At 48.3% G+C, this 16,434-nt stretch overlaps 1 protein-coding gene across 2 annotated transcripts; it reads left to right on the forward strand.

Moving 5' to 3' along the window:
* The first annotated feature begins 9,019 nt into the window (after window positions 1-9,019).
* Window positions 9,020-13,469, forward strand: PARP16 (poly(ADP-ribose) polymerase family member 16). Of its 2 annotated transcripts, none has more exons than XM_042824421.1 (6): window positions 9,020-9,202; window positions 9,586-9,747; window positions 10,378-10,584; window positions 11,705-11,876; window positions 12,544-12,685; window positions 12,821-13,469. In XM_042824421.1, exons 1-6 carry the CDS (start codon window positions 9,020-9,022, stop codon window positions 12,960-12,962), a joined length of 1,008 nt encoding a protein of 335 aa, XP_042680355.1. In that variant the 3' UTR covers window positions 12,963-13,469. The 2 variants fall into 2 exon arrangements, with proteins under 2 accessions (XP_042680355.1, XP_042680354.1); XM_042824420.1 differs by having other exon boundaries at window positions 9,610-9,747.
* Window positions 13,470-16,434: the final 2,965 nt, after the last annotated feature.

Raw genomic sequence — 16,434 nt, forward strand, 5'->3', positions numbered from 1 at the left:
GAGCTAATGTGTGCAATATATCTCGGGTGAGTAATATACGGCCACATTTCCTGCTCCATTTACTCAGTTTTAACTACACCTGACCTACTCTTATCCTAATAGGAAACGGCTGCTCTTCTCTTTGCCCCGTCCTCCGCACATGTTTTTCTGGTAATGGTCAAACCTAAATCACTTCCCTTTCTCCCATAGTTGGCCTCCAGCTGCCCAGTGATGTCCGAGCACAGCAAGTCCCCCTGCAGGGCCTGCAGCCTTGCTCCTCTGCCCCACGTCCCATCTCCATCCCATGGCCACGTGGGATGGGTTGGACTTAGAACTCTCTTCCAAGAGTGATTCTGTGATCCCATGTTGTCCCAGAAGTGAGCATTGCACGGTGCAGTGTTTTTGGCAACGACAAAGTCCTGGGTAGGAACAGGGAACAATTCTGCTCCTAGAGCTGTTTTTCCCCCTGCTGAGCTTAGCTCATAGCAATGCAGAGGAGGATTTAAAGCTTCCTGAGCAGCGAGCTCGCATGGCCAATTTGACCAGAAAATGTGCTTGATTCACAGCACAGGCTGCATTTCTTCAGCCAGCACTGAGAAATCACAGCTATATTTCATTATTGTTACTAATTGCTATAAAGGATTACGGGGAGGCGATGGCATGGGCAGAAAGAAATACACACCATTTGCTGCGCACTGACCCTGGAGAAAATTTTCCAAGCTTGCTTAGGGGTGCAGAAATTGGTGCAAATAAATGAGCAAAAGCATTTTCTGAAGGAATTAGTGCACGGCACAAGCAAATTGCAGCATTTGTCTCTCTCCTTTCTAAGTGCTGAATTGCCTCTATAATTCCCCATCATTTAGCTGCATAAATCTCGCACAAATAAACCAGCAATTTGCATATGGGCAGAAAAGAAATTATAGAAACACGAGTAAAGAAGTTATATTTTTCCTGCTCGAGATGGAAATAAATATGCATCGCTAACTGCCTAAGCTGTGTTTGGTCCCAGCCTGGAAATCAAAATTTAGGAAACCCGTTAATTTTCAATAATAAATACATATCAGAGGATGAAAGAAAAAAAACAAATCACGCTGGGGGATGATGCAAACCATGGCTGCATGGCTGCTGCTGCTTCCTATGATGCCAAGGTTGGGATTGATGTGGGGCTGCAGGCTTAGCAGAGCCCCCGATTAACTCCCTGTGTGACTGATCTCATTCGGGAATAAGAGGGTGTTATTCCCAAAACACCATAATCCTCTTCCAAACGACTTAATCCCATTTGGAATAATGTGCTTTGCTTCCAAAACATTCGTATAGGGGAAAAAAAAAATGAGGGGGTAGAGGGGGGAATCAGCGCTGGTCTGTGGAGGGCTCCATTGCACTGGTGGGAAGCTGGAAGAGAAGTCGATTTCACCAGGAGCTGTGTGGCCCCTTGTGTTATCTGCTGGGTGAGGTCCTCCTGGTTTCACAGCACCATTTCCCTCACCCCAAAACCCAAAGTTCCTCCTCCTCAGGAAGGGGAACAAGCAGCCATTAGGGATGAAAGCACGAGTTTTGCCATCGTTCGTCCATTAACTAATCACTCCTCCTGCACGACACAGGCACCAATTCATCATATGTGATCGATACCTTCCTGCATGCCCCGGGATGATAAACGTCCCCACTGATATTCAAAAGACCTTGAGAAAACAGGGGGCAGCTCCCCAAGCACGGGTCAAAGAGCTGGGACTGAAGTGCTCTGTAAGATGAGATGCTGTCCCAGGATCTCTCTGTACGGGGCAGAGGAATTAATTTGGTTAGGAAGCTTTTCTCAGCTTGATGGAAGACGTGAGGTCATGCAGGCGCTGGAAGTCCAGCCGGTGTCATATGGTTGTGTGGACCATCAGCCCAAACACCTGGTTCCTTTTTGGGGTGCAGATGTGCCCTGTTCAATCCCATGCCAGAAAAAGAAAGAAGCGACCCGAATTTCAGACACCGGAGAAGTGAAAAATGAACCCTTTGAGACAGAGGTTTGTTCTGCAGAGCCTCTCGTTTTGCCCTTAAGAAGTGCTGAGAAGCAAGAAAGCTCCTCCAGCAGTGGTCCGGTTAAAAATAATTGCTGCCCAGAATTCTCTGCCTGGCAGAAGTAATTAGATAACAGGGCTCTTACGAGCTCTCGTTCCCTACGAGCATATTTTAACAGGCCTTTATAACATGACTTTTACATCTTCAGCATCCCCATCCACTCTCTGCCCCTGCAATGGATTTATTGCTGAAAACCACTGTGTGATTAGCCATCCCCAGGCAAGGAGCTGCCCAGGATGCTGCCCCATCCCCTGGGACCCAGAGGACAAGCACAGCACTGTGGTTAAACCCTTTGCAACACTCACTGCTAAAAATCAGATCCACTCTTTGCACCGATTGGAAATGGCTGGTGGCACCAGGAGAGGTTGGGAAGAGAAAGACTGTTGGGACCTCAGCACTGAAAAACAAAATATCTAAGGCAAGGTAGACAATTTTCTTTCCCTTTTCTTTCTTTTTAACGAATTTCAGGCTTTAGTAGGCTCCTTCCTCCCACTGACATCCCTTGAGAAGCAATTTGACTTTACTGGAGCTGTCAGATTTCCACAAGATGAGATTTTCCCTTTTACACTTTGCTCAATATTTCCTATCAAATCTACGTGTTGTTTTTTTTTTAAAAAAAAACATTTCCAAACTCCCCTCGTGGCTGATGGATTTGTTTTTCTTTCGCTGTCATAACTCTCTTCAAGATATAAAGACCCCAGATTTTAAGAGAAAGCAGGGATTGCCAAAAATTTACCACTTGTATTTACTGCAGTGGTGTCTGAGAGACTCCTGCTAAGCCAATGTCTCTTTGCTCCTTGAAGTCTATGCGCCAGTGTAAAGCCAAGAAGCTGCCATGGGAAAGCAGCCAAGGCACTGACAGTTTCACATTCAGTATTCAGAAGTCAATTCTTTGGTTCTTTTAGATGCAACAGGCACCTGACCCCCGCTGGCACACCTAGCAGCAAATTGCATGTCGTGTTCAATCAGTCCCCACCCAAGGATCTCCTTGGGAATCAGGGCAGTCCTCAGTCAGATGGTGATGCAAAGGCAGAGGATGATTTAAAAAAAAAAAAGCCCGTTCCTATCATCAAAGCATGGGAAAAGCCTGGGCTGAAACCCACAGCTGTGAGCCATGAGCCTTGCAGGCGGCTCCAAGGCCTTAGTACCTGGGGACCTGTCATTGATGGAGAAGATGCTGTATCACCCATCAGACAAGCCTTGCTGCCCAGTGCTGCCTTCTACTGGCCCTCAGTTCTACCTGCTGGTGGCCAGATCTGAAGAGCTGAGGACCATCAGCCCCATGGAAGAGCCAGGGCTGCGCTCATACCTAAACTGCTTTCAGAAGCACTTCAGATAGAAACAGCTGCTGCTAAACAGAGCTGCTTCTCATCAGGTAGGTGGAGCTGAGAGTCTCTTTGGGATTTGCCTCTCCCACAAGTTTGTCTGTTTTCAAGGGATGCAGAATAGCTCTTAATAGGATTCAGGGCTGGTTTATCCATCAAGGACAAAAATCCCACAATGAGACAATATCACGGAGAGATTATCCTGTGTTCTCTGAAGGAGAGATCACAAGATTATTCTGAAGTGAGGCTTGTTTGTGTTGAGCTAATGACAGATAATTGGTAACCCCCCCTGCATAGCCGGGTGACCCAGCACGCTCTCAAAGGAGAAAAGCAGCAGCATTTCCAAAGGAAAAGAATCCAAGGTCTGATACAGGTTCCATCCAAAAGAAAAACTTCTGGAAAGGATCAGGGCAAGGCCATGAATTTATGAAGTAGTTGTTTGGCTGACTTTAATTTTTAAAGCATTATTATCCTTTTAGCAGGACTGTCGGGTAGATGGAAGCCAGGCCTGCGTGATGAAGAGCAGCTGAGCAGTGATTTGGAGCAATCCCTGTGGAGCAGTGAGCCAAACTGCTTGGGAACAGCTTACCCCAACCTGAAACACTGCAAAAGGGGGAACTTCTGCACTTGTGCTCTGAGGAATGAAGAAGCAGGACAAAATGGGATGAGGAACACTGACAGTGAGTCCTGAAGTGTGGGCTTTCCAAAGCCCAAAGACAGAGGGGAGGTGATGGAAACAACTGCTGCAAATCCTTGGAGGAAACTCGTCCCTTCAAGAAAGGCATTGCCTCAAGGACCTCGATACAAGGATATAAAACTATCAGAAGGCATCCAAAAGAGGGTTATGACGATGGGGAAAGGGTCCGGAAGGCAAAAGGTGTGAGGAGCAGCTGAGGTCTCTTGGTTCGTTTGGTCCAAAGAAGAAGAGATAAAGCAAGGCCCCATGGCCCTACAGCTCCCCACGGCCCCACAGCTCCTGTATGGCCCCACAGCTCCTGCCCCTCTGTGGCCATCCAGGCACTCAGATTGCACCTTCCAAATAATGCAATCAAAACAACTGGGCTAAAAGCATTCCATCTGGCTGAGGCTGACGTGAATTGTTTCTAATAAAACGAAAGCTCCGTGGGACAGCTAATGGGTGCTTATTAGTACAGCTGATGGACTATTCAATCAACCATGGAGGGAAACTAATGGGGATTGATGGCTAAAACACAAGATGAGAATTTACCTCTTTAAATAAATAGCTGATGGCTGGTGGTTGGATTAATCTTGGGTGCCTATGTGTCCCATGGATGCAGCACCCATCCCATAGAAAAATTCCTTTTTTTTTTCCTGTGTTTTTCTACTTTTTTTCCTCGAGCTGGTGGAGGAATGGAGTGATTTGGAAAGAAAGGGCACAGGCACTTTTTAGGCTTGTAGTCACTCTTCCCTGCAGCAAACCACCCCTGTATTTCAACCCCCAATACACCTCCCATTCCCTACCCTTTGGAACACCTCCAACCAGATTACAGATGGCAATTCCTACGTGACAGATCCCAGTGTCACTACTGACGATGGATCAGATGTCCATGCAGGCATACTGCTCCTTTTAATCCAAAATTTATCAAGAGCTTCACCTTGGAGGTTCAGGGAGGTGAAAAGGTAACTTCCTTGGAATAGGGCATGCATTTCTTTCCCTCTTGCCTCATTTTTCCCTGTCCTTTCACAGCAGCACGGCTATGAGCGACTCAACCCCACACCAAAGGGGTCCTGCTCCAAATATCAACGTCACCAAAAGGCTTTAAAAAGCCATCCTGAACTTTGCAGGGTGGTGTGATAAGGACCTGTATGAGCATCAAAACTTTGCAGCACGCTGTTGCTCAATGCTGTGCTGAGATTCCCAAGTCTGGGACAGCCCAGGCAAGAGAAAGAGAGAAGTTCTACCTGACAACGTTTTTGCCCAGCTGCTAAATACAGCACATGATGTTGTATACATGACAGCGCAGCACATCGGCTGTCTCACACAGGCTGGTGGGAAGCAGCAAAGGAAAGGGATGCTCTGAGCAGGCAGAGCGGCTGCCTCCAGGTTAGATGCATTGCTGCCATCATCCGGCAAACAGAACCAGCACAGGGGCACGATCCTGCTTGGGGCAAGGAAAGCGCCCTTTGGAGCCACAGATAGGAGCATGGCAGCAGACAGGGTGCTGTGGGAGGCTGCTGCCACCTGCACTGAGAACTTCAGCTTCCTTTGGAGCCTCTCCAGACTGCTCCTCTGGGGACAGAGACCCATGTTTCAGCTGTGCAGGCCCCCAGCAAACAGCCTGGGTCTGCTCTAAGGGTTTGGCTCTATCCTCACAGCTCTAGCCTGATGTTGAGAGAGGTGCAGAGTGAGGTTTGGCCACGGTTCAGCTAACCTGCTATTGCAGACAACGCGGTTTTGGCCAAAGCTACACGAGGCTTCTGGACCTTTCACACTCCCGTTTCCCTTTCTGTAACAAAAACCCACAAAGATAAACCTTGGCAGTTGCCTCTGGTGTGAGGGAAAACAGAACCAGTTCTCAGATCTGATGCAGCCGAGGTGCAGCAAAATCCCCATTTTTGGAACCACCAGACAGAACACAAAGGCCTTCCCCAGCACTGAAGGTCCCTGAGCGTTTCACTTCTTAGATCTGATTTCTAGTTTTCTCCCACGTTCCTTCTCAGCTCAGAGTCAGGTTTTGGGGCAGGGTCACTAGAAAGCAACGCATGAAGGAATCCATCCTGGGGTTCACAGAATTGCTCAGGTTGGACAAGACCTTCCCAGTCATCAAGCCCAGCCACAACCTAACTATGCTACCTGTATGGGAACTGTTAAGTCATGGCCTGAACCACTGATTGAGCACCTGGGAAAGGACCGGTCAGCCCTGGGAGCACAGGTGAAGGCGATTCAGCTGTGAGACAGGAAGGGGTGGAACCCAACTTCACCTCTCTTAGATCTCATTTAAGGACTGACTGCTGCTGGGGAAGGATCTGTGGTTGGAGGTCCCTCTGTTGTGGAGCTTCCCTGTGAGCTTAGATCTTCAGAGACAGGTGAGCACTTTCTCTTTGTAACACCATCCTGTTTGTGTTAGTTCCTTTTACTGTTTGTCCTGTATCACCTTTCCACTGTGTTAATCTTTTTGACTGTAAGGCTACCCTCACTCTAGCAACCCACCAAGCAGCTTCCCACCTGAGGACAGGTATGTGAGTCCTGTTTGTAAACCCCAGCAGTGCCTTTGGTTCTCCTTGAGCCCCTACCACATCTCCTTGCCCTGGCTCTAGGAGCAACAGCCACAGAGGAGCGCTGGTGGCCGACCCGTATTGCCAAGCCTGGAAGGGCAAACTTCAAGCTTCAGAGGAGCACTGGGCTGCTGTACTGCAGACATCTGTAATCAGATGAGAAATTCTGATCCACATCAAACATCTCACGCTGAAACGTGGCAATGCAGGACTAAAGAGAGACTAGACTGATGGAGATGCTGTGTTTTGCCAGCACAGCAAGCCCAACAGTGCTGTTCCAGAAGGACACTGCTGCCTTCCATGCTGCCCTGCAGGCCAGCTCCTCACCTGCCTTGCATCAGAGCCCATGACCCAGAGGTGAGTTGCTGTATATCCCACCTCCAATCTCCCACTGTGTTCATTTCCCAGCACGGCAGATTAAAGAGTGCTGTAAGGAGCAGATCTAGCAAAGGCACAGTGCCCTGAGGTAGATGCAGCTCGCTTTTATGTTCACTTTTAACAAGTGGACTCCTTCCTATTGTTCAGCAATTACTTTAAAATGGAAAATCATCAGATTTCCCCATAATGTGAAAAAAAAATCAGGCCATTGTAAATCTTAAAATATGCCACGATCTGCACAGTGCATGTACTGCACTGGGGAAAAGGGAGCCAGGCCAAACCCTGCAGTACTTATAGGCAAAGGACAAAAAAAATTAAACCCTACAAGAGGGAGAAAAAAAGAGATAAATAGTTTACATCTATTATCTTTACCATATGTTCCCTTCCAATGGCATACACACAAACAGCATGTAATCTTCAAGCTCAGCTTTAGGCTCTTTGAAGTGACCTGAGCGTACCACTGATTTATTTCCAGCTAACCTTTCTCTTTGAACCCTGGGTCAAGGTTAATTCCATAATAAAACATACCTCATACAGCTGGCTTTTCCAGCCTTACCAGCCAGTAACGAACCCCTCAGCCATAAGCATTTGTTTTACTGAGTGTAGTATTGTATTTCTATTTTCCCTTCCCTATATTAATTTCCTTCACAGGCCCTAGTTAAGGAGGGAAAAAAAATCTCTTTTCCGGTCCGTGAGATCAATTTTAAACACGCTGGAATTAAATGAAGACATTTAAGCCCTGTTTCTATGCTGAAATGCATCCACCGACACCAGAAACTATTTTTATTACAGCCTACGTTAAATAATCAGATCTTCAGTTTCATGAGGAGCAGAACAGCAGTGCTATTCAATCTGCTGTGCTGGCAGTGACCCTCTTACAAAGCCATCTTTGCACCGAGCCGCAGCAAAGCACCGAGGGCAGCTTTCCTATCTAGCAAAAACAACACGGGAAAAGGTAAATAGGTTTGAAGGGCACTTGTCTGAGAGAAGAAAGAGGAGGACAGCTGCTTGCCCATGCCACAGCCAGCCCTGCAGCAATAGAACACAAGGATACATCTCCCTTAAAAGCAGCACTGAAAGCTTTCCATACTTCATCTCCAGCAAAGCGGCTGCTCTGTGAAACGGGGTTTCATCCAATGGCAGAGGAACGGGAGCAAATAGCCGGCTTCAACACAGCAAACTTGTTATCAATAGCTGTCATCGCCCAACTTGGCCCAGCTTGCTGTAATGGAAGCTCTGTCCATTGGAAATTCAGAGGTAGGGAGCAGTTTGGGATCAGTGCTCTCAGAATTACCATTAACCATTATAATGTTGGCAATGTTTTAGTCCTGTTGGGGGCTAATTTCAAGTCAGTGATGACCCTATGTGCACCAGTTGTGACAGACAAGCCTCCATCAATGCACGGAGCTCATGTGGGTTTGCAGCATCTGGAAAGGGCAGAATCCAGATTCCGAACCTTCACCCCAAGCCCACACAACAATCACATCCAGTGTGGTAAGAAGGGAAAGCTAGCAGTGAGCTCGCGGGATGGGTTTAGAGACAAATTGCATCCGGCAATTTGAGTGATGTAAAGCAAAGCAGCCTTTACAATCAGCCTGCTTCTGTGCTCACAGTGACAGCATCTCCAAGCTGGAGGAGATCCTAAGGGTAGCCGAACCCACCCCCTGCTGCCTTAGCACCAGCAGCTCAATGGGAGCTGCTCCCGCGGCTCTTATTAAAAGATTCACTTCTCATAAAAGCTGTTGAGCGAAGCGACAACTCAAGCCAATGCATTTAATCACCGTCAACGCGACGCAACCGTGCTCAGCCTGCTATCCACCAGGCTCTGCCCTCAAGCACCGGCGCTGCTCCGATGTTACCGAGCTGTTCGCGCAGGTAAGTAACCGCCCGAGCTCCGCAGTCGAGCACGAAGCTCTCGTTCTGCTCGCTCCGACGGCCGCTCCCCGCTGCAGGTGAGCGCCGGGCCGCGGGGCGGAGCGGCGGCCCCGAGGCGGAAGGGCCGCGGCTCTTCCCTCCCCTCCCCCTCCGCCGGAGCGATGCGGCCGCCGCGTCCCGGCGAGGCGGTGCGGGAGGCGGTGCGGAGGGACCCGCTGGGCGCCGAGCTGCGCTGCAGTCTGTTCGCCGCCGCGCTGCAGAGCTACAGGCGGGACTCGGCGCTCCGGCCCTTCCCGAGCCGCTACGGTGGCGCCGACGCCGCCTCCAAGGACTTCGAGGCGCTGGTGAGCGGCACGCGGCCACGGCGCCGCAGCCGGCCCGCAGCGGGGACGGGCAGGGCTGAGCCGGGCGGCGGGAGGGCCGTGAGTGGGGCGGGGGTGGCACGGCTCGAGCCGCAGCGTGAACGCTGCGCTGCCCCGGAGCGGAGATGCGGAGCTGTTACATGTGTGCCTTGAGAACGACGCCGGAACGGTCCGCGTCCCCCGGCCCCCAACCCTTCGCCTCTGCCTCGCCGCGGCCCCGCACCCAGACCGCTCCCCTTCCGCCTGCCCCTGCGTGCGCGGCGCTGACGCCACCGATAAACAGAGACTGGTCTCGGATTCCAGCCCGCTGGGCTGAAATACTCGGTTGTTTTCACTAGAGGTCTCTGTTTAATCACGATGAGGAGCTCGGGCTGAGCTCCTGTTGTCAGCTTGCAGATACCGAGGCGCTGCCCAGCCTGAAGGAACTCCTGGGAGCCGTCCCGAACGCAGAGAAAAGGACCTGGGAATTGCTAAGCTGGATTTTGTCATCTAAGACCTTCACGATACAAAGCATTAAGAAACAGGAGGTAAGGCCTGAACTCAAACAGCCCATTAGAATTTGTCTGCAGGCAACTTTGCTGTTCAACACATTTTTCCTGGAGGTAGAGAGGATTTCTCTTTTTAATAGCTTTGAGAAAAAGCAAGTAGAAGAAATAGTTATTGCTATCAGTAGCTGATGGTTGGCAGTGCTGCAGCCACCATTAACAGGATGCGTATGTGCTTGTACCAGACCAAGATAGTCCTGCTCAGGTTTCCCGGGGCTGGGCCTTGCTTCTTACTCAAAGACAAGTTTGTGTCATGCATGCTTGGCCCAAAAACAGAAAGGTTAAGAGCACTTCTGTAACAGGGATCAAAATAGTTGTAGGGATTAGTAGCAAGAAAACAAATTCTCTTTTCACATTTTCCAAGGTCGGGTGATGCGGGGTCATCTTAGCCAGCACAGCTTGGTGGAAAGATGATGTTCTAACATCAGTCAAGCAAAACCTATCAAAACTATGACTGTACACACTTGTTCTCCCTGGGAACACTGAATTCTAACCCAGGAGGCACGAACAAAATACATAAAGCAGTCTGAAAGATGAAGGGATGAAAAAGAGGATTGCCAGTGAATGGCCCAACCCCATCAACTGACACTCCTGTTCCTTCCTGTTTTCAAGTATGAGAAGATCCAGGAGCTCACTGGGATGTCTGATGCTGCTGTTCCTGCTCCGGACTTCCTCTTTGAGGTCACATACTGTGATCAAATGAATGCCAAGTTTGCTGAGACTAGGGGTGAGCAGGACCTCATCTATGCCTTCCATGGCAGTCGCCTGGAAAACTTCCATTCCATTCTGCACAACGGCCTGCATTGCCATCTGAACAGGGTGAGGCTTCTGATGCCCCTTATGGGCACCATCTCTTGTTGGTCACCTGCAGCCAGTAACACTTGGACTGGCTGCAGAGTCCTTTAAGGAAGGGCACAAAGCATGCTGACGAGTTAGTCCTGTTTTCACTTCAGTGTAGGCCTTGGCCTACAGTTGCATTCAGTCTTCTGTTCCAGCCTAAGGGTAAAAACTGGAAGCAGCATGAAATAGTTTCCTCCAGCGTGACAAATTCTGTCTATCCTTTGTAAGGAGGTGTAATGCCTCTGGAAATAACAGCCTCTCTGGCAGCCTGCAGCTGGAACATGCCTGTGCACAGAACAAAACAGCAACCCAGAGAACACAGGGAATTCTCTCTCCACCTGGCTGCAGGGTCAGGTCAAGTAGCTTCAGATGCCACTTGCAGATCCCTTTCTAAGTGGCCCAGCTAAGGGAAATATCCCACAGGATTTTCAGCCTTTCTGATTTCAGCAGAAAGGAAGCTGGGATTCCGCTGTCTGTAAAGCAGTTCTGACACAACAGCTGCATATCCTTCCCATCAACCTGGACCATGCTTTCCCACCTCCCCCCCCGCCCCGGATGCCCTTTGTGAACAAGGCTCCTCAGCTATGCCGGATCTACTGGCTTAATAACTGCAGTCAGCGTGGCAAATCCTCTGATTCAAAGTTATTGAAACAGTTATTTTTGAAAGGAATTCACAAGTGAAACATGCTCCCCTCTTTTCCTGTGAAGCAGGGATTTAAATGTGAGTTAAAGCCTTGTCCGTACACGAAGGCTGGATTACTTGAATGATGGCAGTCTCAATAAATCAGTGCAATGCCCCTGACAGCAGTGCAGTCATGTTGATATAAAATGCTTACACTGGCGAGCTCAATCCAAATCCGGGAAAGCATGAATCTGTCCTCACCAGGGGCTGTGCCAAACAGCTAATCTGAGGGATGGGAGAGGGCAGGAAGTTGTGCCAGGACAAAAGCAGTGCAGAGGACCAGGCCAAATGTGGGTAGAAAAACCTTTGTTAATTCACCTCAAGAAACAGAGCCACCAGACTGACAGTAAAGAACACTTGCATGCTGTTTATAACTTGCCCTGCAGGACACTAGGATACATTTCTGTCCTGTTTCAGACATCGCTGTTTGGTGAAGGCACCTATCTCACCAGTGACCTCAGCCTGGCTCTGCTCTACAGCCCACACGGCCTCGGGTGGCAGCGAAGCACATTGGGCTCCATCCTGAGCTGCGTTGCTGTCTGTGAGATCATCGACCACCCCGACGTCAAGTGCCAGGTGAAGAAGAAAGGTGAGCCTGTTGCAGTAATAACTACAAACAGTTCAGCCCTTGTTCAGCACCATTTGTGTTTCAGCTCTGGGCACATACATGGCCTTAGACAGTGTGGTATATGGGGCTTTCTTTTCTGATTGACCCCTCACCAGGCACATATAAGCCTTGCAATACTATCTTCAGATGCATATTTGAAGGATAGACACTAATTTGGTTGCATCATTTATTCTTATGATAAGTTCACCTTTCCTGATGCCTATGATGGTGGGACAGGAGCATCAGAGTGTAGCAAAAAGGAACTATCTTAGATATCTAGACTAAGAAGCCTCTGCTCAGGTTGTCCATCTCCTTTTTGCTTGCAGGACTCAGTCCTTCAGCGTTGTTTTTCTTCCCCTGTTAACATGAGCAGCCCTCCAGCACTGTGTGTGACCCGCCTCCATCTCACCCTGGTCTGTGCTGGAATACCACCCATACCAGGGATGACTAGGAGTGGTGTAGCCTCAAGCAAACTTTTTGGTCTATTCCTGGATGCTAAAGGATTCTGGGGAATGCTGAGATCTTTGATTATCTCATTCCCACCCCTGTGGGTGTACATGCGTGTGAAGGTTGTTTGTTTGTTTTACAGTCACATGGGAGTTTGGCTGCTCTGTTCCTTGAAGAGCTCTTCTTTCTCCTTCCCATGCAGATTCAGAAGAAATAGACAGAAAAAGAGCAAGAGTGAAGAACAGCGAAGGTGGTGACGTGCCACAGAAGTACTTTGTTGTCACAAACAATCAGCTCCTCCGAGTTAAATACTTGCTGGTATATTCGCAGAAACAGCACAGGAGGTAAGAGCTCAGCCACCTAGATTGATGAGCATGGTGGAACAGATAGATAAACCTACCCTATTTGTGAAAGAGCAACAGGAACAAGCTGCAGAGACCCACATCACTCATGAAATCCATGCACTTTTCCCTTTTCAGGCCTTCAGGTCAGTCCTGGTTTTCCACCCACCGTTTTGCCATAGCAATGATGCTGTACCTCCTGCTGCTGATCGTGATTGGGGCCAGCAACTCACCAGCCTTCCTCTACTACTGGCACAGAATGTTTCACTCAGAGGGATGAATTGCCCTTCAAGATAATAAACTGCTGTTTTCACTGTGTGCCTTAATAACAAGGAATCCACCAAGCTCTGCATCTGTTCCAGAGCTCTGGAAATAAAAGATGTTTGGCACTTTCCAGTTATTATTTCTGTATTCCTGTGATTCATGAAGACACCCAGTACAGCTGAGAAGGATCTTAATAGTGCAGCTTAGCATGAACTGATTCTTAAGGGTCCATGGAGAAAGTTATTTAAAATTAATGAAAACTAAGTGTGGAAATATTCTGCTGTCATTATTTTCTGTCAGATTGAGTTAGTAATGTTTGCACTAGGTGGAAGGGAGTTTCTCCCTGTACGTCAAAGTCCAAGTTTGTTTTCAGAAACTGTATGTAGAGATGTTTGTTATGTATCAATGCAGGTGGGTTCACATTTAAAACAGACTATGATTTTGACCATTAATTTTTATATTTAAGCATAATGATTGTAAGAAAGAAAGAAATAAAACAGCAACCAAAATGGAAGAAACTAAATGACTTCTACCTCAGTGCCATCCTTCCCCTTCAACCCCCCCCACCCCCCCCACTCCCCATTGGAACACATACAGGATTGCTGCTCTCAGCCATGACCCACCTTGATTAGCACATAAGATCAGACAGACTTGGGCACTTCAGCATCAATGCTGAATGTGCATTTTGCTGTCAGACTGCTTTCCTCAGGAGGAAGAGAGAGGGTAAAGGGTTCCATGCACAGCCACCTGGCAGCCTTTATAGGGTTGGAGCTAACCAGAACAAGATCTCATCACATATCCATAGCAAGGGAGTCTGATTCCTAACCCTACTCATGAAATATTTCAAATCTCTCTCTCTTTCTCTAACATTCTGTTACCTAATTGCCAGAAATGACAACCTGCCAATCAGGTTTCCTAACTCAGTTCTGAGGACACATACAGCAACCCCTCTCCTTGGTGGATAGAGCTGGAAGCATTTATTCCAGTTAATTTTACTGCCAAGACCAATTTATTTATTCACCATACAGCTTGCAAAACAAGAACATTATAGTCCAATTCCCCATTGCCTTTTACAGTCCATTAATAATGCTCACTGATACAGCACATTGCATTGCCACAGCCCATGAAACATACGTGCTAATTATAGCTCTGATTTGCAATTAAAATATACATAAACCAACAATTCACTGCACAACAGATTCAGCTACAGTAGCTGGATATTTCAATCTAGGAATTTGGGGTTTGAAACATGCATTGTGTTTCTGAGATTTTTTTTTTTTTGCCTGCTTTTGGTCTATTTCAACAAGTGATCTTTAATGTGCCATGGGTTTAGGGTAGGTAGGATGCCAGGCAGAAATCCTAAAGCTGTTTGGTGCTGTCTGGAGGGTGGTACTATGTTGGTAAGAGCCTTGGTGTGTGCCTGCAAATGAAACATCTTTGGGAACAGATGGGATATCCGGGGCCCTTTGAAAAAGAAGGGGCTGAAGCAGCAGTTGTTTGATGGATGGTTGCTTTGCTGCAGGGAAAGGCACAGACCTGGAGCCCAGCAGCCAGGCAGAAGGAACAGATGGGAAGAAACATGGCACGGTTTGAAGGCTCCTTTGCATAGAGAAATTTCCTGAAGGATAAGCAGAATGAATTAATGCATAGTGGCCATTCAGCACTATCTCCCAGTGTCTGTCTGGGCTTTTATTTGGCTTTAAACCAGCACTGTGTTAAACCAGCAATACCAAAGAGTGGATTTTTCCACTCCCAGGTTTGAGCAGACCCACAGGAGAGAGGGGCTGCAGGCAGGGAACCCTGGTGGTTCTCTGGAGCTCTAGAGCCCCATCTGGGACTGCTGATCTCAAAGGCAATAGGAAAATGAATGCATTCTATCTTAGTGGGCCATCAAAATACTTAATAGCCAACTCTGGTGCTTGTTTTCTGTGCTCCCTGCTGATTTCAGCATGTGTTTCCCAACGTGGCGAGATGCAGTCAACTGAATTAATGCGAGTGTTGTGTTGAATAACCAACAATATTCTGAATTAACCTGAGGTTCCGTTAAGCTCTTAAGCCACTTGTGTGGCTCTTTGAACACGCACAGTGCTATAAAAACGCTAATGGAAAACAAATCAGAGCTTCTTCCTGAAGAAAGAAACACTGTCTGAAGCAGAGGGTTAGAATCATAGAGTCATTAAGGTTGGAAAAGACCTCCAGAGGTCACCAAGTCCAACATCAGCCCACCCCCACCATCCCCACTGGGCCATGTCCCTCAGTGCCACAGCTGAGGCTGTGCAGGCAGGCAACCAGGGCAGAAAGCAGAAGCACGCGGGGCGAGCAGGAGCAGGGTACTGCTTGGCAGCACACTCCCCCAGTGACATTTCCCTTCTATCATGAAAGCTGTCACTTTGGGCATCTTGCCCATGCTCTGGGCTCGCCGAAATGTCAGCCTTTAAGCACCAGAGAAGGGAAGAAAGGAAGCAGTAGGGAGTAACGCACAGCATGCACAAAGCACCCACAAGCATCTTGGGGACCACATCCCAAGGACTGAGGGATGTGTCCTCCCCAGCATCCCAAGGAGAAGAGTTTTCCTATAGTGCCACAGTTCATAGCATCACCAAGTGGTTGGGGTTGAAATGGAGTTTTCACATCATCTAGTTTAACCTCCCCAGTATGAGCAGGGACGCTTTCCAGTACACCAGGCTGCTCGAAGCCTCATCCAGCCTGGCCTCGAGCACCTCCAGGGATGTGGCTGCCACAGCTTCTCTGGACAACCTCTCCCAATGCCTCACCACCCTCATAGGAAAGAATTCCTTAAAAATATCCCAAAGCCAGAACACTTTATGCTCTCCCACCATACCTACAGGCCATAAAGGTAACAAGTCCCTCCCAAAAGGAAATACACTTCTTAGATGCCTACAAGCTCTCCTAACACCATACAAGAGTGGACAAGTGACCTTAAATAAGTCTGGATACAATTTGCTCCCACTCAGCAGAAATTCACTAAAGAATGTTTAAGAGATTAAAGGCACTCTGCCACTAATTCAAGGCTCAAACAACCAACACATTTTTCCCCCCATAGGGATCTTCAGCCTTACAGCAGGACCAATAGAACGTAGAATAGCATAAGTTGGAATGGACCTTGAAGTTCATCTAGTTCTAAGCCCCTGCTACAGATAGGGTTGCTAAAGGAGGGTCTGATGAGCAAGTTGCCTTCCCCACCAGAACCCATTCACACCACCTTTGAAGAAACCCCACTGGCACCAGTCAAACCAAGACAGCCTACTCTGCTAGCATTGCAAAATTAACCTTGAGTGGAGCAAGCCCAGAAAAGCCAAAAGGCAATTACATATCTCACTGCAGTTCAGATGCTTTCAGCAGCTCAAATTAATCCCAGTTGGCTGACTGAGCTCTTACAGCTCTGATTGATCCCCCCCTCCCCCCCCCCACTTCAGGCAGTTGAGACAATGCTTAACATGGTGAAAGGCAAGTACTCAACACCTGTC

The sequence above is a fragment of the Centrocercus urophasianus genome, unplaced genomic scaffold (assembly GCF_019232065.1).
Source record: "Centrocercus urophasianus isolate 14NV4802_14NV808 unplaced genomic scaffold, USGS_Curo_1.0 seq_23, whole genome shotgun sequence".
NCBI lineage: Eukaryota > Metazoa > Chordata > Aves > Galliformes > Phasianidae > Centrocercus > Centrocercus urophasianus.